Source organism: Crotalus tigris, unplaced genomic scaffold, assembly GCF_016545835.1.
Source record: "Crotalus tigris isolate CLP2741 ecotype Arizona unplaced genomic scaffold, ASM1654583v1 scf7180000017546.9332058, whole genome shotgun sequence".
NCBI classification, from domain to species: Eukaryota; Metazoa; Chordata; class Lepidosauria; order Squamata; family Viperidae; genus Crotalus; species Crotalus tigris.
In genome coordinates, this window is record NW_024096465.1 from 5,381,153 (window position 1) to 5,401,538 (window position 20,386).

At 36.1% G+C, this 20,386-nt stretch overlaps 1 protein-coding gene across 1 annotated transcript in view; it reads right to left on the minus strand.

Annotated features, from left to right (window-relative positions):
- RAB2A (RAB2A, member RAS oncogene family) overlaps positions 1-20,386 on the minus strand; it is a 49,596-nt gene that overhangs the window by 1,401 nt on the left and 27,809 nt on the right. The window contains exons 4-7 of the mRNA XM_039335824.1: positions 18,783-18,865; positions 17,822-17,914; positions 15,708-15,819; positions 6,452-6,520 (exon numbers count right to left, since the gene is read on the minus strand). Coding sequence (XP_039191758.1) covers positions 6,452-6,520; positions 15,708-15,819; positions 17,822-17,914; positions 18,783-18,865 — 357 coding nt within the window. The remainder of the gene's footprint in view (positions 1-6,451; positions 6,521-15,707; positions 15,820-17,821; positions 17,915-18,782; positions 18,866-20,386) is intronic.

A 20,386-nucleotide genomic window follows, 5' to 3' on the forward strand; every position in this document is an offset into this window, starting at 1 on the left:
CTTCATACCTAGAATTCCTCAACATTTCTAATAAACTGGTATTCACATCAAAAGAAAATTCCTAGTTCCATTGCTCTCACACAAATACTTTCTTCTTCTGAATGCAATTCTTTCTGTGTTGAGTCAGCTGTACAGGCTAAGGGCATACAAGTGTTCTGTGTCATCAATAATTTCTATGATCCCCAAAGACGTGGCAACTTGCCAAGAACCACACAGAAAGTAGTTCTTTCATTCATCAAACTCACACTTATATCTTAACCCTCACTCCCTCAAGTGGATTGTACCTAAAATACAGCACTTTAAGAAAAGTAATACAGTAGCTTCAGAAATTAAGCTCTTAAGGAAACTTTGCGTCACAGTAAATCTCCGATTTATAGTGCTTGGCAGTTGTTCTGCAACAGTAGTAGCCTTGGGGTTTCTGGCACTAGCTTAGTATTGACAGCAGCTGATGTGGTTTCTTTTTGCTCTTTGACTCCTCTTTAATAAAAAGCATGCCCTATGGCTCATTGGTTTTGCCCCCTTTGGGTGGTAGCAACTTTTTGAGGAATCAAGTAGTCAGAACTGGCACTGAGCCAAGTAAATAGCATGCACTGTTGGCTCCTGACAGCATATTGTAATCAAATCTTCATATGGCATTGTAAAGCAGTCAGATGCTGTATGAAACTTGACAGATACAACAAGCATACTTTTTCAAGAGCCATAATTGCTGTCCAATATATATACTATCAACTATAAACTAAAGAACATCTGGTATAAAGTTATTACGAGAAATCTGGGGAATGAATAAACAAATAAATAGAAAGAGATGCTATATTGTAAATTTCCCTTCCCATTTTAATTTGTTCATTCAATTTAAGCTATACTCACCATTCTAGTGAGTACTCACGGAAGCCTTAATTTTACTGGGCACACTGGCATACCTGATACTATGTTTGGGCCCTGAATTAACATACATTCAAGCCTTCATACGTAGGCACAGCTCTTTTATTTTATTCATTCATTCAAATGTGTTATATAATAATCAAACAGTGAAAGACACTTATGAGGTTGTGTGCCAAATGGTTTGTATGCCACTTGCCACAAAATATTGTATCTTAATAGACAAAATATGCTACGAGCTTCAAATATTTATAAATTATGAATTATATATTAATACAAAACTTTAAAAAAAGATGTACAACAGATTATAGACTAATACAGGGGAGATCCAGATTCCTGTCAAATATCTACCCAAATTCATCTCTCTCACACCCATCTGCATCACAGAGATGATGTGAAGAAAAATAGAAGGAAGGACCACTATGTATGCCATATTGAATTCCTGAACCAAAGGTAGAATAATAACAAATAACGAAAATAATAAAGAACTATAGACTAGGTGAAGGTCACATCTTATCAAGATTTTTGCCTTAACAATTAACCCTCATATTCTATCTCACAATATTTATCCAATAAGGGGAAAACAGGAAAATATACCTTCTTACTTATTATTTCATTTAATGAACAGAACTAATAGGACATACTCTCTACTCTAAAGATAAAATTCCTAGTACTTCTGGGTATACAAAAAGGATTTTAAAAGCTATACTTTTTAAAGCACTTAAAACTGCTAAAGAAATACGTTAGGCAGATTCAGGTTCTTTCTTTCTTTCTTTCTTTCTTTCTTTCTTTCTTTCTTTCTTTCTTTCTTTCTTTCTTTCTTTCTTTCTTTCTTTCTTTCTTTCTTTCCTTCCTTCCTTCCTTCCTTCCTTCCTTCCTTCCTTCCTTCCTTCCTTTCTCCTTCCTTCCTTAAGTTGCAACTTTCCATGCCATACCAAAAAGTTACAGTTTGTGACAAGATGTGATGTTCTCAAAATATATTCAAAACCTTACGATATATGAGACAAATTGTGTGATTCTTTGAATTCTAGCAACTAATTAATCAGCTGAGCCCACAGAGCTATACATTAAAACCACAGTCCATGGCATTTGTAGCCTATGGCAATCTGTCATTTTCAATTATAGAAATAGATTATGAGATATTATGGTATGTTTTTTGGAGAACACAGCATGCAACAATGCAACATTCATTCCTTAAAATATCTGGTCAAGGCTAGTGTATATACTTATTATCTTATATAGATATTATGGATGCATTCCTAATATTTATTTGGAAATAAATTCCATCATCATGTCTTCTAATACTGGTACTAGAAAGATTTCAATTTAAAATCTTACTTCAATAGTATTAAATAAATCTCAACTGGGCTGCCCACACAGATAAATAAAAGTGATTTTGAAAGATATCTTTGCCTTAAAAAAAGTAACTGCAACTTAAGTTTTTCTTTGGATGAATTAATGTTGATTCATGGATAAGGAGAGTCACTTTATAATCCATTTCAATTACAATACAATGCCATTCTGTTTTATCACCAAAGGCTGTCAAGATACTGTTCAGGAACTATGTGTTAAGCAAAATTAATTCTTAGAAGGGAGCAATTTTCAGAGCCAGATGTTGAGAAACCAGGAAAACAAAATAAATCTGGCCACCAAACCAAAGAGATTAAACAGACAGATATCCAGAGTAGTCTGACACTGAAGTGGGAAATTTCAGAATCTAAATTTATTTCAGAATCTAAATTTATACCAAGACTAAGCTAGGGCTAGGTATTAGGACCAAGATATTAACTTTATAGTTCTCATGAATTAGAAAACAAAATTTATATTCCCTGAGTAATGGCTACTTCTATGGTCTCACTACAGTTTATGAATTGGACTGTCTCTGGTTCTACAAAGCCTCTATAAAGTTCATTCTATTTCACTGTCCTATATTCTCTGAATCTGCACTCTCAGAAGTATTCTCTGTTTAGGCTATAAGAGAAATTCAAGAAAAAGAGAAATCTACCAAGAAAGATATAACACTCCACTCCTCAGGGACCACAGAATCCAATTCAGGTATGCACCAAGTTGGATTCTGTGGGCAACAGTTCGCTCTTGACTTATGACAATAGGGAAAATTCATTAAGTGGTGCAGTCATTAAGTAAAACATCATGTGACCATACCCGGTTTAATGATTTTTTTGATGCAATCATTAATTGAATCATCATGGTTGAGACTGTGATCTTCCCTGCAGGCTTCCCCCTTGACTTTGCTTGTTGGAAGCCAACTGGGATGATCACAAATGATGTTCATGAGACCATGGGATGCTGTGACCATCATAAATGCATGACAATTGTGGATGTAGACCATTTAGGTGTTCTAATGGGTCAGGTGTTGAGTCCCTCTTCAGAAGATGCAACCATTTAAAAAGCTCTTTTGATGGCAAGGAACTTGTTTCACTAAATGGTGTAGTTCTACACAGAGCAATTGATTTTTTTCAATTTGTAGGCAGTGAGGTATATTTGCCATACACCAAAAAACTGTTGGGATCTCCACCATAAAGCCTGTTTCAAGTGATAGAAACCTTTTGTAATGACTTCATCCCATTGAGAACTTTATCCAAGATCAAAGTAAACAAGAGATTGGTACTACCAGTCTAGAGAATTCAAGACTGAAATGGCAATAATAGGTGCAGCCTAACAATCATTGCACACCTCTATTGCACCAAAATCCCAGCCAAATAAAAATAGCTTCTATTTTGATAGAGGTCTACATTTCAGATGACAGTAGGTGTAGTTTATATTTCTCAAGTTTGGCAAACTAGTTTTCTAAAATTCTATATAGATGTCTGTGTAAGCTGCTTATAGTCTTGATAACTATAATAAATTAGGATATTTCTCAGAGGTTGAGCTTAGTAAAAAGGTTTGATCATTGAACTTTAAATAAAAATTACACCAAGAGCAAAAGGTACATTTTTTTAATAATAATTCTACTGAGAGCTCTCCTGTACTATCTGTGATTAGGAGGTGGGGTAGTGGATAAAGCCTTTGTTCAGAATTTGTTGAGAAAACATTTTAACATCACCGAATTGGACTCACACAAGAAATAACTTTGTCCTAGTGGAAACATTTCCCAGGAACAAGAAACATGATGCAGTTATAAGGACGCTGAATTAGGAATTGGTCAGCTCTTTGGATTCCAAACATGCAGAGGAACATCATGTATTTTTTGGCACACTAATAATTTTACAACCCTTCATCCTGGGTATTCAACAGTATGCTCCTCATGACTGGCAGTGTTGCTGATAATGGGGGAATGGAAAATCACCTGACCACTGATACAAAGTGGGAGTCATGTAGTTTCAACTATGGTCATGGAAACACTGTCAGCATAGCCAGATATAACTGAATTTTTTCCCTACGGCTGGGAATTAAGGCCTAGTTTCCTGAACAGTAGAATCAGAAAATAGTAGACGAACATCTGTAGTCTCTTCCTATGACACATTTCCTGTTACACCTGTGGACGGACCGTAGCAAAAGTAGTATCTATTTTACTAGAAGTCTTTACATCAATAATGGTTTTTGTTTTTACAGGAGCCCTTCTAGCGATGGTAAATTGTAGAACAAGACTTTTCCTTACAGTCTATCATATGCTGGTCTCTTTCAATTCTTTTAGCTAAAGGCAGAAACCTCAAATGTTATTTTCAGATCCAGTGGTCAAGATTAAGAAAGAAAAAATGAACCCACAAGGATTATGCAAGCAGATATTTGGATCAATCCAAAATCATAAGAGGATACAGAGCATTGCAAGGAAGGATGGCTAAAGAAAAGGTTCAAAATGGTGTCTGTCTAAAGTGTAGGTAAGCTAGAAATGCAATCTTTCTATATGGTGAGTCTTGGAAATTCTCATGTTGTTATAGGCCACGGGTTGGCAACCTGCGGCTCCGGAACCGCATGTGGCTCTTTGAGACTTCTCCTGCGGCACCCAGCCTCCGCTGCCATTTGCAGAGAGAGAGAGAGAAAGAGAGAGAGAGAGAGAGACAGAGAGAGAGAGAGAGAGAGAGAGAGACAGAGAGAGGCACTTCACTTCCCTGCTTTGCTTCCCTTCTCTCTCTCTTTCTGTGTGTGTGTGTAAAAAAGAGAGTGGCCTCACGCTGTTCTGATGAGCTGACAAGCTTATTGGGCGTCTCCCTTTGCTGCGTCTCTGCAGGAAGCAGGAAGGGCAGGAGAGAGCCAGCCCAATGATGTGTGTCAGCTTGTTGCAGAACAGCCTGAAGCCAGCTTGCCAGGTGAGCAGAAGATTGGAGAGAGGGAGGGGGGAGAGAGAGAGAAAGAGAGAGAGGGAGAAAGAGAAAGGGAGAGGAGAGAGAGGAGGGAGAGAGAAAAAGAGGGAGGGAGAAGGAAAGAGAGAGAGGGAAAAAGGGGAGGAGAAAGAGGGACAGGAAAGAGCAAGAGAGAGCGAGGAAAGAGAAACAGAGAGAATGAGAGGAAAGAGGGAGAGGAAAGAGAGAGGGAGAAAAAGAGAGAGGGAGAGAAAGAGAGACGGAGAGAGAGGGAGGGAGAAAAAGAGAGAGGGGGAGGAGAGGAAAGAGAGAGAGAGAAAGGAGGGGGGGGAAGAGAGCGAGAGTGAGAGAGAACTCATGCACAGCAGCCTCTATTTCTTTTTAATTAAACTCTTCAATCAAGGTCCCCACCCCTTGCGTGCGCACACAAGTTTTGCGGCTCCCAGTATTTTCTTTTCTCTGGGAAATGGGTCCAACTGGCTCTTTGAGTGTTTAAGGTTGCAGACCCGTTATAGGCCTTTGTGTTTATGAATCTGTGAAAGTGACCCCGTGCTGTGAATCCTGTTGCAAGACGATACTGCATCTATAGGCTTTCATCTCAGGAGACATCTATGAAACATGGGGGAATTCATTCTGTCCATCAATATCAGTTAATTATATTCTATGCAAAACAGCTTTGCTTAATACCATGTTCCATTGAAACTTGAAATCTGCAGATGCTTTCTGGACCTGATTTTCTTTGTTTTCCAGAGAACAAAATTCTTCAGGTTAGGCATGACAACTATATAAAATACAGGTTCAAAAACTAGGGATTTCAGTACATTTTCCATCATTGTACTTAGTCCAAAGTAAGATGGTTCTTAATCCAAGAAATGCATATGATTATTTTTTTGTGGAATTAATTGCATAAATATGCCCATGGACATGCTCCCACAGGGTCCTTGAGATAGCAAACGGACTGCTCCAGACACGGAATACATTCATCAGCCATTTGGACAGGGTCCGATAAGAACAAGGGAAGCAGGATGCATGAATCATTACCCACCTGCATAGCCTTGCATCTGGAAAGTGTCTGTTATGTGATACATTGTAACCACCCCTATATACGTCTTTTGATTACACTGTGTGATGTAAAAACTATAGTAACAATAAAATAGGGTGTTGGAGTCAGCTCTGGGCTCCCATCCCGAGATACCTGCGTGCGTGTCTCATTCTCCATGGGAGACCACCACATTTTTTCTCTTGCACATCTATTATTTTTAAATGTATTTTATACTCACAGACTAAATGCTAATATTTGGAAAACCTACCTCATTATTAATGTCAAAAACTCCTTCCTGTATTTTTTCATAGATTTCCTTTGCTGTGTTAATAAATGCCTGAAAGAAAATGGAGATGTCTGAAATAAATACAAAATATATTTCATTTACTTCCTCAATAGCTTATTATGTTTGTCAATCTTAGAAACCTTTTTGCTTAACAACCAAGTTGCCGGTAAACAAGGATTACCTGTTCTGTTAGTCAGCAATAACCTTTCACCTGTTCAATCTTCTTCTAGTTTTTTGATGAAAGTGGAATTCTTGATTTGGAGGTTCTCTGAATCCTGAGAAATTTCAACACTACTAGTTCCAATGGACTAGTTTGATAGTAATTCCCAAGTTACTAATAAAATCTAGTGATAACCTTAAGATCTTTTCAAATGTTTAACTGATTAATGTACAGATAAGACAGCATCAACAGGCAAAGCAAATTAATCTGTCCAACCAGCAAAGAATCAAGCACTATTTTCAAACAAAAAGTTTCCTATGAACTATGCTACTTATTTACAAACAAAGGAATAGTAAGCTTCTAGAATGCATAATATTGACACCCCAGTTGAGGAGAGAGAGGAAGAGGAAAGATTCTTCAATATAAATATACATATGTGAGGAGGACTTGATGGATAGATTATTAGAACAATGTGAGGTTAAAAAAATGCTACTCTACCTTATTCCAGGTGATATTCTTTGACCATCTAGCCCAGGGGTATCAACCCAATCACATCAAGGGCTGTATCGTGACATCTTGGGATTTGTTTTGCTGGGGTAGGTGTGGCCTGCATGGGCCGCATATTTGACATGCCTGATCTATCCTATTATGATATGATTTTGCAGAAGTTCTAAAGGAACTCAAACAGAGCTCTTTCATGTCACCAACTATTTATTCTTTTTTAGCACAGCAGGGAAAGACAAATTAGTTGTGCAAAAAGGGATGTAGGGGACAATTTTTGCCTTCTTGCCTTAATACATTTCCAAAATATAAATAACAACACGATCTTTGTTGTAGATCCAATATTTGGATGCTTCATCTGGAAATCCAGTATCAGGCAAACAAATGGATATACTAAAAATATTTGTCTCTGTATGCATGTGTGCATTTTGTCTTCTTTCTCTCTCTCTCTCTCTCTCTCTCTCTGTGTGTGTGTGTGTGTGGAGAAAGAGAAAAAAATTCATATTAAGTTGATCAGGATATTTCGTTTACATTTATTTCTTTAAAGCACTATATTCACATCATTGTATACAGTAAGTTATTCTGTATTATCTGTAAGTTATTCTTCCCTCTTTAATAATATTCAAATATAAAGCAGCCCAGAGTCACCTTATTGTGGAGATGGGTGGCATATAAATTAAATAATCATCTTTCATATGACAGAATATTGGCCTTATGTTTTATTTATTGTTGTTGTTGTTGTTAATTGCGAAGTCGTGTCCGACCCATCGCGACCCCATGGACAACGTTCCTCCAGGTCTTCCTGTCCTCTACCATCTTCTGGAGTCCATTTATTTATTACATCTATTTATTTATTACATTTATTTGTACTCATCTCACCACATGGCAATTCTGGGTGGCCATATTATATATACTATATATATTACTATATATAATAGTAAAATTATAAGTTAAGGTAAAAAGATGTAGAGGGAAGGATCAAATTGTGCAGGGGATGAGGGGGGATCTGCTATTACTCCATCAACCACTTCCAGCATGGCATTCCCCCATTGGGGGCCCAAGCCAGCTGTCAAAGCCAGGTTTTCAGGACCTTATAAAAGGTCAGGAAGATAGGAAAGAGATCTCACCCGGAGGGGGGGGGAGGGTTAAGATGTTACAACGAGCAAGAGCCTACATTGTAAAGTGTACATAAAACATATAAATATTTTATACAAAAATATATCAACTTATATCACTCACACAACCCAAATAATATTTGACACATAATTCAGTTCTTCTCACTGTAAGAATTTAACATGATGTACTGTACTGATAGTAACAGAAATAACCAAAAGAGTAAATCAAACCCTATCCTACCATCTTTTTATAGTCACTAAATTCTGGCATTATATATTCAGGTTTGCTATATCTAATTGCAAATCTAATTTAAATACTAAAAAATAAACAGGGTTCATGGTGAAGAACAAATCATACCTTTCCTAATTTCTACACTAGAAGCATTTGACTGCTGAATTTGCCACCAGAGCTTAGTTTCCTAATTAACAGGACTGATATGTTTTCATCTTTAAAGGTCTTACAGCTCCCTAGAATAATCAATCTATTGCAGCTCAATTACTGTGCCATGCATACTACAGCCAGTGAAGGAGATGCAAATAATTGCAGCCTTGAGTAGAAAGATATGAATATGCATAAACTGTTAGTGGATGATTGAATCATCACAGAGGGTCATGAAAATTTGCAGCAAAATAATTAATATTAAGAATTAATATTATAGCTTCACGGGACATGTAGGAAGCAAGACATTTTTAGACATGCACTAGAACTCAGAATCTGCCAACTCTGAACTGATCTGTGATCTTCAGAAATAATTGTTTTCAATATTTAAAAAGGGGGGAGTTTTGCAGTAATTAAATTAACTATTATGAAAGCATAAATATTAAAATAATTTAAAACTACAGTCCAAACTTTAAATTTTCTCACAGCTGCAATCTCTTAAGAGATTTGCTATTTTCCAAAATAGAAACTTTATATCCAGGTTCACACATGTACACAGCATCAGTCTATTATTAAAAAATACAGTGGTGACAAATAATCGGCAGTCCATCTAACATGGTATGTTTGACAGTCTGCTAATATGAGGATTTCTTATATTTTTCTGTAGCAGAAAAATAATCTGCATAAATAATTGGTTGGTTTTATATCTATGAACTGGATAATCCTGAGATTCCTCTTTCCATTCTGTTTTGATAACTCCTAGAACATGCAAAATGTAAATTGCATAGAGAATGATAAATTGGCCTATAGGGCAGAGAGGGTGTATTAGATACTGATCTTTTTTGTTTGTAGAGCAGGGGTCCCCAATCCCCAGTCTGTGGACCAGTACTAGTCTCTGGCATGCCACCAACTGGTCCGCACAAACAAGCAAAGTCTCATCCGCGAGATGCAGGCAGCATACAAAATCACGCATCCTCCTGTCCGCGGAAAAACCTCTCTCCACCGAACTGATCCCTGGTGCCCAAAAGGTTGGGGACCTCTGTTGTAAAGAATTATCTTTGGGACTCCTGAATTTTCAAAGCTCTGAATCAAGACACTGGAATATACTATATGTTTATTTTATTTAAATAGGTCTAGGATTTGGTCAATGTATTGAGAAATAGTCCTGTCAAAATGTTATGTTCCTTCCAATCTTTCTCTTTAAATTTGTTTATCATGCAAGTCATAATTAACGTGTATGATGAAGATACTGTTAGTTTTCAAGATTTACCCTAGCAAGAACTGTAGGATACAAATTTATGAAGCAAGCTATAATTGCAAGTGCTCAAACAAGCAAAATAGTTTTTATTTTATTATCCCGCATGAATATTGATATTTAACTTTTCAATCTGAAGGATTTATGTATTTCAGGTGTAACTGGTTAATTGATTGGTGGTTAAGGTACAAGGCTAGAAAGTGGGAGATTGCAAGTTCATGTCCTACCTTAGTTATGAAAGCCAGTTGGGTGACTTTGGGCCAGTCACTATCTCTCAGATCAACCCAACTCACATGATTGTTTTTGTGGGGAAAATAGGAAAAGGAGAGTGTGTTGGGTATGTTTGCTGCTTTGAGTTATATTTAAAAATAATAAAAGCGAGATACAAGTAAACAAACAAATTCCAGTACTATTTGGACCATAAAATATTGTAAAAAAAAATAATGCCAGCATCCTATCAACTACTACTACTACTACTGCTACTACTACTACTACAACTGAACTACTTCTTCTTTCTTCTTCTTCTTCTTCTTCTTCTTCTTCTTCTTCTTCTTCTTCTTCTTCTTCTTCTTCTTCTTCTTCTTCTTCTTCTTCTTCTTCTTCTTCTTCTTCTTCTCCTCCTCCTCCTCCTCCTCCTCCTCCTCCTCCTCCTCCTCCTCCTCCTCCTCCTCCCATCTTCTATCATCACCATTTTCTATCCATTGCAGGATGAAAGTCTCTTCTGTATGTTTCCAACCAATACAGTCCTGAGCTTTCTTTTGCCAATTGGGCCCGCAATAAACACATTATAGGTTCATAATAACAATAAATTTGCATGCATCTTTGCATGCATTCAGTCTCAGCATCCTCCAGTTGTAAAAATCTTAGTACAGGTAGTCCTCAATTCATAACTACAAAATTTTTATTGATAAACAAAACAGTTGTTATAACCTTTCTTGGCACATTTGTTAAGCGAATCATTGCAGTTGTTAAGTTAGTAACATAGTTGTTAAGTGAATCTGGTTTCCCCATTGACTCTGCTTGTCAGAAGATCACAAAAAGTGATCACATGACTTTGGGACACTGCAATCATCTTAAATATGAACCAGTTGCTAAGCATACACATTTTTATCACGTGACCAAAATTTTGATCATGTTCTAACTTCAAACGGTCACAAATAGTTTGAGAAAGACATTGATCTCTTGACAGTAGGATTATAAACTAATCAACATGAACTAAAGAACGCTTTTAACAGAAGGCAGAGTTGTATACTCAAGATTATATCAATGTATCAAATTACATTGCAAATGCAGTACTTGAACGACAATTCAAAATATGTGAATTTTACAAATACTACTGTGAAAATAACATTTGCCTCATGTTTAAAGACAACACCTGCTGCAGTTCATTTATTAATTTAAAACATTTACATAACTGCCCATTTTAAAAACAACTCTGGGCAACTTACAACCAATAAAACAATAAACTTGCAAACTTGGGAACATAAACAAAGATATAATTTAGGATACTATTACGTTTTTAAAAATCTGTAGAATATTGAAAAAGTCAAGATTCCTTAAGCTTTTTATGTAACATGCTGCCATCTGGTGGCAATATGTTGTTGATGAGAATTATAGTAGCAAATAAATCATAAAGTAACAAAAAAAACTTAACAGTATATTTTTGAAAGAAAAAAGTTTCAGTTTACAAATACTAATTTGAATCAAAATGCAAAAATGTCACCCAACATTTTAAATTAAATCTGACAGGTTTTCCTGGATACAAAGCAAAATAGATCAAACAGCAAAATAGATTAAAACAGCCAGTTTTAATTTTCTAAAACAAACATTTTAGGCATATACAGAATGTTTATATTTAAAAAACCACCAATGCTGGATGCAGGTCTTGAACGAATATTTCAAAATATTTTTGAAGTACAAATAAATATTTCATATCATCCTCTATTTTAAAGAATTTAAAATTCATGACAATCAGATTAAAACAATTTTTGAATAACTAAATCTTTGGAAGAAAAATCAATTTCACAAGGACTGAATGCCTATAATAATGGACAATAAGAGAACTTAAAACCGAGATGATATTACAATAGTGGAACAGAAAACTTTAGCAAAGGTTTCTGTTGCAATAGGTGACTTGTAGGGATATATATCAAACAGGAAAAATGTCTTATTTCAAAATCAGAACAAGCCATTTTGTTTGGGGCTGACTATCTGCCACATTATTTTGAATCAGCCATACTCAGGATGAACCTAATTTTTGAAGTCTTTGGCAATTCCTGGTTCAATGAAAAGCTCTAGGCCACTCAGGTATGAACTAAATCATATTGCTGATGAATATACAGTAGAGGTGACAAATAGATTTAAGGAATTAGATCTGATAGACAGAGTGCCTGAAGAACTATGGATGGAAGTTCGCAACATTGTACAAGAGGTAGCAACTAAAACCATCCCAAAGAAAAAGAAATGCAAGAAAGCAAAATGGCTGTCTGAGGAAGCTTTGCAAATAAGTGAGGAAAGAAGGGAAGCGAAAGGCAAAGGAGAAAGAGAAAGATACACCCAATTGAATGCAAAATGGCAATGCCAAAGAACGTTCGAACTATCGCACCATTGCACTCATTTCACATGCTAGTAAAGTTATGCTTAAAATCCTACAAGCTAGACTCCAGCAGTATGTGCAACAAGAACTACCAGAAGTACAGGCAGGATTTTGAAGAGGCAGAGGAACTAGAGATCAAATTGCCAACATACGCTGGATCATGGAGAAAGCTAGGGAGTTCCAGAAAAAACATCTACTTCTGCTTCATTGACTATGCTAAAGCCTTTGATTGTGTGGATCACAACAAATTGTGGCAAGTTCTTAAAGAGATGGGAGTACCAGATCATCTCATTTGTCTCTTGAGAAACCTATATGCGGGTCAAGAAGCAACAGTGAGAACTGGACACAGAACCACTGATTGGTTCAAAATTGGAAAAGGAGTCCGGCAAGGCTGTATACTGTCGCCCTGCCTATTTAACTTATATGCAGAGCACATCATGAGAAAGGCAGGGCTAGATGAATCAAAAGTTGGAATTAAGATTGCGGGGAGAAATATCAACAACCTAAGATATGCAGATGATACACTCTAATGGCAGAAAGTGAAGAGGAACTAAAGAGCCTCTTGATGCGGGTGAAGAAGGAGAGTGCAAAGGTTGGCTTGAAACTCAGCATTAAGAAAACCAAAATCATGGCATCCGGCCCTCTCAATTCCTGGCAAATAGATGGGGAAGAAATAGAGGTAGTGATAGATTTTATTTTTCTGGGCTCAAAGATCACCTCAGATGGGGACTGCAGCCAAGAAATTAAAAGACGCTTGCTCCTGGGGAGGAAAGCTATGGCAAATCTAGACAGCATACGAAAAAGCAGAGACATCACCCTGCCAACAAAAGTGCGTATAGTCCAGGCCATGGTTTTCCAGTTGCAATGTATGGCTGTGAAAGTTGGACCATAAGAAAGGCTGAGCGCAAAAGAATTGAGGCCTTTGAACTATGGTGCTGGAGAAGACTCCTGCGAGTCCCTTGGACTGCAAGGTGTTCAAACCGGTCAGTCCTAAAAGAGATCAACCCTGACTGCTCTTTAGAAGGCCAGATCTTGAAGTTGAAGCTCAAATACTTTGGCCATCTAATGAGAAGGAAGGACGCACTGGAGAAGGGCCTAATGCTGGGAAAGATTGAGGGCAATAGAAGAAGGGGATGGCAGAGAATGAGATGGCTGGATGGAGTCACTGAAGCAGTAGGTGTGAACTTAAATGGACTCCTGAAGATGGTAGAGGACAGGAAGACCTGGAGGAACGTTGTCCATGGGTCGCGATGGGTCGGACACGACTTCGCAATTAACAACAACAACAACCACTTTTAGGACCTGACAATATTTGAGTACCACCAGTGCTTAGCAAAGTGTCATAAACTTGATGACTAAAAAAAAAAAGGGGGGGGGATTTTGGGTTTTACTGATTAGATTCATTTGTTGTTATAGAAATGGCTAATTTATAATATTATGGAAAAGTAAAAAGTTGAGGTTCAATGTTAATGCTTCCTTCTACTGCAATAAAGGAAGTCTATTCTTTTTCCCTTCTCCCCCTCAATTTTTCCCCCTTTTCTTCCCCAGTATCCTACTATTTGCTTTTGTATTTTTGTATTTTAGTCTATAATCTAATAAAATGTTACAAACTGTAGAAAAAAAGGAAAAAAGTGCCAGTTTTAATTTCTTTGGTGGCAGTTTCTCTGCTGAATCACTTTTCCTTTGCATTGATAAATGTATGATGAATTTATCCATATTTATTAATATGCAGTTACCAGCTGGCTGGTTGGCCTTCTTCCTCTCTCCCTCGCCTCTCCTTCCTCTCTGCCTTCTAAGCTCTCCTTTCACAGTGTACTAAGAATGCATCCCCCCAGTCCCTTCACTGTACCCCTAAAGATACAGGAATCTAGTGCAAAGCAAGAAATGCTCACAAAAGCCTCACAGAATAAAGAAACACTAAACTCCAGTTTTTCCCCCCTTAAGCTGCCTCAAGCGTGTCACAATGTTGCAACTGGAATCTGAAAGGCTCCTGCAATCGCGAAAAGCAATAACCTTAAATTAGGCCTGTTTACCTACAAAGAAAACTTGCTAAAAGTCATAGATAGTCTCAAGATAAGAGGGTAAAACTAATTACATTTGTTTAAAGGGACTAAACCTACAGAAGCCAACACTTTGGACTCATTGCTAGCCTTTGTGAAACAGACTAAAATATTCCAATAACCAAAGCAAACAAACTGAGCCTCTAAATTACAAAAGCCTCTGAATTATAAAATGCTGTAAAAATGTATAAAAATCCTTATGATAATCCATTCAACCTGCCAGCTGATCTGGAACCCACTGGCTTCTGAAATAAACCAACTTCCTTTCTGACATGCTTGTCTCCCGGCTTTTCATTTCATCAGCACTGACTGCATTCTCCCGGCTGGAGAAAACGAACCAGGGGACCTTTTCTTCGAGCAACCTTCCCTGTCTTCTTTTTCCTCTCAGCATGCTGAGCTCTCCTTCCACAGCTTCTTCTCCATCCCCTTCTCTTTCCCTGTTGTCTTTTTTCCCCTTTTCCTCAAAAACCACCTCCTTTTATATCTTCTCCTCCTCTCCTCTCTTTTCCCCTTCATTTCACCTCCAGCTATGTGCTGCTTCTGGAAATGCCAATCAGCTGCAGCTCTGCGGTACTCCTGGGGCTTCTGCCAGACCATTCAGTCCTGTAGCTCCAACTGCCTCTCCCTCAGGCTTGGGTCATTTCAGCTCATTCCCCTCTCCCGCTACACTTGTCTAGGAGGGTCGCGTACCACCTGCCAAAGTACCACTGGTGGTATGCATACCACCAGTTGAAAAGCCCTCCTCTAGAGCACTCGATAGCATAAGAGCTGAAGTAATCTGGAAGATACCATTCTGTTGGGAATATATACTTCAGATCCAAAGTAGGAAAAGTACTTTAAATTTGGCATGATCATGCTCACTACACCTGTCAATAGCTCCTTAAAAAGCCACAGTTTTGTATATTCACAAAATAGCTATGCGGTCTCAGGAAAATACACGTTTAGAGTTAAGTAGGCATTAAAATATCAGTGAAAGGACTGGGACATGTGGCCTACAGCTGAACAACCTTACAATCTGCATAGAATGCTTCATTTCATCCTGTGGCTTTTAATGGGATCCTGGTATGTTCAGTAATTAAGGAAAAGTATTTTATCTTTATTTCAAATATATTTTCCAATATTTTTCTATACTTAGAATTCTCATCTAACATATAAAAAATACTCTAAATTACCTCTTCTACATTTGAAGCAGTTTTGGCAGATGTCTCCATAAAGATAAGGCCATGCTCTCTTGCAAATGCTTCACCTTCTTCTTTTTTCACTTCTCTTCTAGACTCTAAATCGCTAAGAAAAAAAATTATTAATTGAAAAATATCAGGATTGCTTAGTTATATATGTTTAGAATATTTAGGTAAGATTACAATTATATCAAATTGTCTTATCTCAGGTAGTATTATTTTTCTGAAGTCCACTTATTCAACTGCAAATATATTTGCCACTGTTGATTAAAAACATCAAGTTAGAAAGTTTTAAAATTTCTGTCCAGTGCCAGAATTGCCAGCATTGGTGCTTAACAGAAGACATGCCTCTTCAAATAAATTAATGGTTGTTCATTATTTTAACTAACTATTTCCAAACAACTGTCTCATATACAGTATGAGATACAAGTAGCAATAATAAAACAAATCCTGTCTATAAATGTCTATTAATGTATATGACTCATCATAATGACAGAGGTCTACAACCTAAGTCACATGTGGCCCAAAGGTGAGTCTCCCATATCCTTCAGAGGTGGTTATCAAATTCTAATTTTAATGGGAAATTATTAAATACACTTAGAATACCTATATTTAGCTGAATTAAATCTATGTTAAATTAGATCAAATTTAATTATCTTACTACTTTTCAAAGTTTGGTTAAGTTTATGTTAAATTTATTGTGTAGAATTGTCCACATCAGCAACATTTAAGAAACTGCTTACATATTTGAAGTAAGATTAAAATCATCATTACGGAAGTGTCTGCTCCCTGTCATTTTTTGCCATTAAGGATATTTATGGATATCCTTGAAACAGTAGGTTCAAATTTCAGGTGTCATGCTTAATAATCTAAAATAGGATCTAAAATAGTTCCTTACTATTTATTGCCCAACCAAATATTCTGACTCCTCTTTAAAACAGCAAAAATGGCACAGCTTTCATTAATTGTGTCCTAAAATATTTCTAGGATATAGTACAAAGGCAACCCAATGCTTTTTTCATCCTGGCTTATTAACCATAAACTATTGTAACTATGGACACATTACAGAATCTGTGATCTTTCTAACAGCCTACATTTTGAGAGGGTAGTTGGCTGTATGGAATAAATTGAAAGAGCCGAGGTGGCGCAGCACTGCAGGCCACTTTAGCTGACTGTGTTCAACAGGTCAGTGGTTCAAATCTCACCGGCTCAAGGTTGACTCAGCCTTCCATCCTTCCGGGGTAGGTAAAATGAGGACCCAGATTGTTGGGGGCAATGTAAATATATATACACCGCTTAGAGAGTGCTTGCACTTAAAGCGGTATATAAGTCTCATAAATAAATAAATAAAATCAGTACCAGCTCACTGTCAATCGATTTGTTTTCATCAGAAAGAAGTGTTTTATTATTCATTAACTTGTTCCCTAAGAACAGTAACATTGCAAATAAAATTTAATAAATTTAAAGCAGGCCAGATTTTGGCAATTGCTAAAATTATAAAACAATGTTTTAAAACAAAAACAATGAAGAATGATAGTAGAAGCCAGAGAAAGATATGCAAATCCAGCAGCAAAAATTGTTAATGTTCCAGATAGCAAAGCAACTGGCATAGGAAGATCAGGAATAAGGTGATTTTATTTAGTTGCAGAACTGTTGAGACAAGAAACTAGCTAACTATACAATAAAGGGCATTTAATATTTTGCATAGAGAAACTGAAAAATATTTTAATTAAACCACTTTTAATAGCCTCAACATGTAGAGTTAATTTTATTATTGCATTTGTTCTACACTTTTTGCAACTGAGAACCAGTCTGATCTAGTGGTTAAGGGACCCAGTTAGAAACCTGGAGCCTGTGAGATCTAGTTTCACTTTAGACATAAAAAACGGTTAGGTCACTTTAGGCAAGTCACTTTCTCTCACCCAACTCACCTCACAGGATTGTTGTGATGGGGAAAATAGGATGGGGAAGGAGTATTAGTATGTTCACAGTCTTAAGTTATTTATAAAAATAAGAGTAGAATAAAAAAAAAATCTAAACTTTAAATTATACATCTAAATATAAAATTACAATTATCCTAATGTATGCCATATCAGAAAACAAAGTACCTTTTATTTCCAATTAGCATAATAACCATATTGGAATTAGAATGCTGGCGGGCGTCTTCTAACCATGTTGTCAAATGGTTGAAAGTATCCCTCCTAAAAAGAAACTAAAATGTAAATGAGCACCAAAAGACCTAATAAAATATCTCTAAAGGTTATGTTTTAACATTTAGAGTTTATATTCCACATAACTGATACCAATTCTAAGCGAATTACAAATCAAAACTAATTAATAACTTGGAAAAAACCAAATATTCTTCACCCTTCTTAAAAAGGCCTTACATTTTGAATTTATACAATATGCAACCAAATAACACAACTAGAATCAGCACAAACTATTTAGAAATCATTCTTGCTATGACTGATGTGGTAAACGAACAAGAATCAATATTTAAAGTTCTTCTGATTTTGGTGCTTATAATCTGAATAACATAAAAACTTTCAGAACAATATATTAAAATATAACCCAATTTAGAAAGAAAAGTAATCTACTATGTAATAAGATATATATCTATATCTATCTATCTATCTATCTGTCTGTCTGTAAATGTATATGTATGTGTGTGTGTGTATGCACACGCACACACACACACACACACAGCACTCATCTGGTTGGGGATTCTATGAGTCCCTTTACAGAAAAGTATAGATGCTTAAGAATGTAGCAGCAGAACACTGTGAAATCTGGTCTCAAATTACAAGCTTCATCAGCTGCACAGAAGATTCACTTCAGAATTAAGTATTTGCCTTAGCCACATTAAATATCATCTCTAAAACTCAATGTGAATATACACATTCAGTCCTACATACTTTGACAATAGATATAATCCATCTTAATAAAGTTTAAAATAGGTCCAGTGATAGCAATAAAATTTAAATAAAGCATGAACTAAGTAGGAGACTAACCCAGTATACTTTACAAGAGTACAAGAGTCTAAATCACACTAAACTGCAAGAGTCTCACCTTGTAATGTCATACACTAGTAAAGCACCTGCTGCCCCTCTGTAGTATGACCTTGTGATGGAACGGAAGGACTCTTGCCCGGCCTGTAATAAAACAAGAGCAACAGTTTCTTATTCCTCATGTGTGAGAAACATCAGATTATTTAGCTATACTATGAAATTTATTTTACTGAGATTGGGAACAAAATAAACTGCCACTATTTCTTGAAAATAAGACTTACAAATTAAAAAAAAATCTAGAGCACCATTAGGGGGAAAAATCAAGAACAAGACCTCTAAACCTTTTTTGGCAATCCCTGACAACCCAATTTACTGAATGGCTTCACAATACATGAATCATTATTAGAGTACAGAATGGACTCCTAGCAACTAAGCTCTGAAGACAAATTTGAAAGGAAGCAAATAGCCCAGTGCTTCACATTTGAATTCAATAACTCCCTCCCTGGGGCAGCTGTTGACACTAGAATAAATAAAGCCCATTGTAAATAAATGATGAATGACATCTTTACGCCCACCATCTGCTGGAGTAAAAGTTGTATGAAGGCCAAGGATGTAGATTTTATCCATTATATCATAAACTATAGCCAGATTTCAACAATCTTCAAATGGTTTTTTTTCTCCATCATTTTATTATGAAAAGCAAGAGTTTTGAATTTAGTTTTATATATGTCTGTTATCATTTAAATAACATCCTGTACTTCTAAAACAAAGCTTATTCAAATAATGAAATACACACAACACACACACACACTCACACACACACACACACTCACATATACACATACATACTGGTAGAAAGGCAAGCACAAAAAATGTAAAAACATCTTGTGTGTAAGTTGATCTTTCAAATAAATTATCCAGAAGTTTAATTATCAGTACAATTTGGCATAGCAATGCAAAATATGTAATAGATGTTTAATCCATAATGTAACTTATAAACTAAATATAGAAATGAAAAAATGAACAGAATCCACATCAGGATCAATAATTTTTAATAAGCAGCTAACAGAAACTGCTTGTTGTCTGTTAGCAATACTAAATCATGTGAGCAACATCTAGAAGAAAATATATTTCTAACACCACCTGCAGAAAAGATATGACAGCTTTGCTATCATATCTGGATAAATTGTAATAAAAAATTAAGGACATTTAGCAATCAATATTAAATATTCCAAGTCTACGTAGCTTGTGAAGTCTCAGGTTAATCAGAGCAGGGCAGTTACTTCATAAGCTCTGTATTATGATATTAGGCAACTGGAAACTTGTATTAAGTCTGCATACAGCTCTGATAGATGTAACATGAAAATATTTATATAAAATATGCAATGTCAAAAGCCAATGACCATATATAAACCGTATTTCATGATTTATATCCAGATCATCTCTATGTTGCAACTTATTGCACTTTTCTGTCTTGCTGTTCTAATCGTAAGTTTGATATTGTTAAGATTTCTAGTTGTAAATTATGAGACTTATAGGACAGGAATAAGGCTGCAGTCTTGACTACATAACAGCAGTTTTGTACTTGAAACAGAGTTGTATGGAACTTAGTACACAAAATAACTAAAAACAAAATATTATGAATACCCTTATTCCTACAAAAAG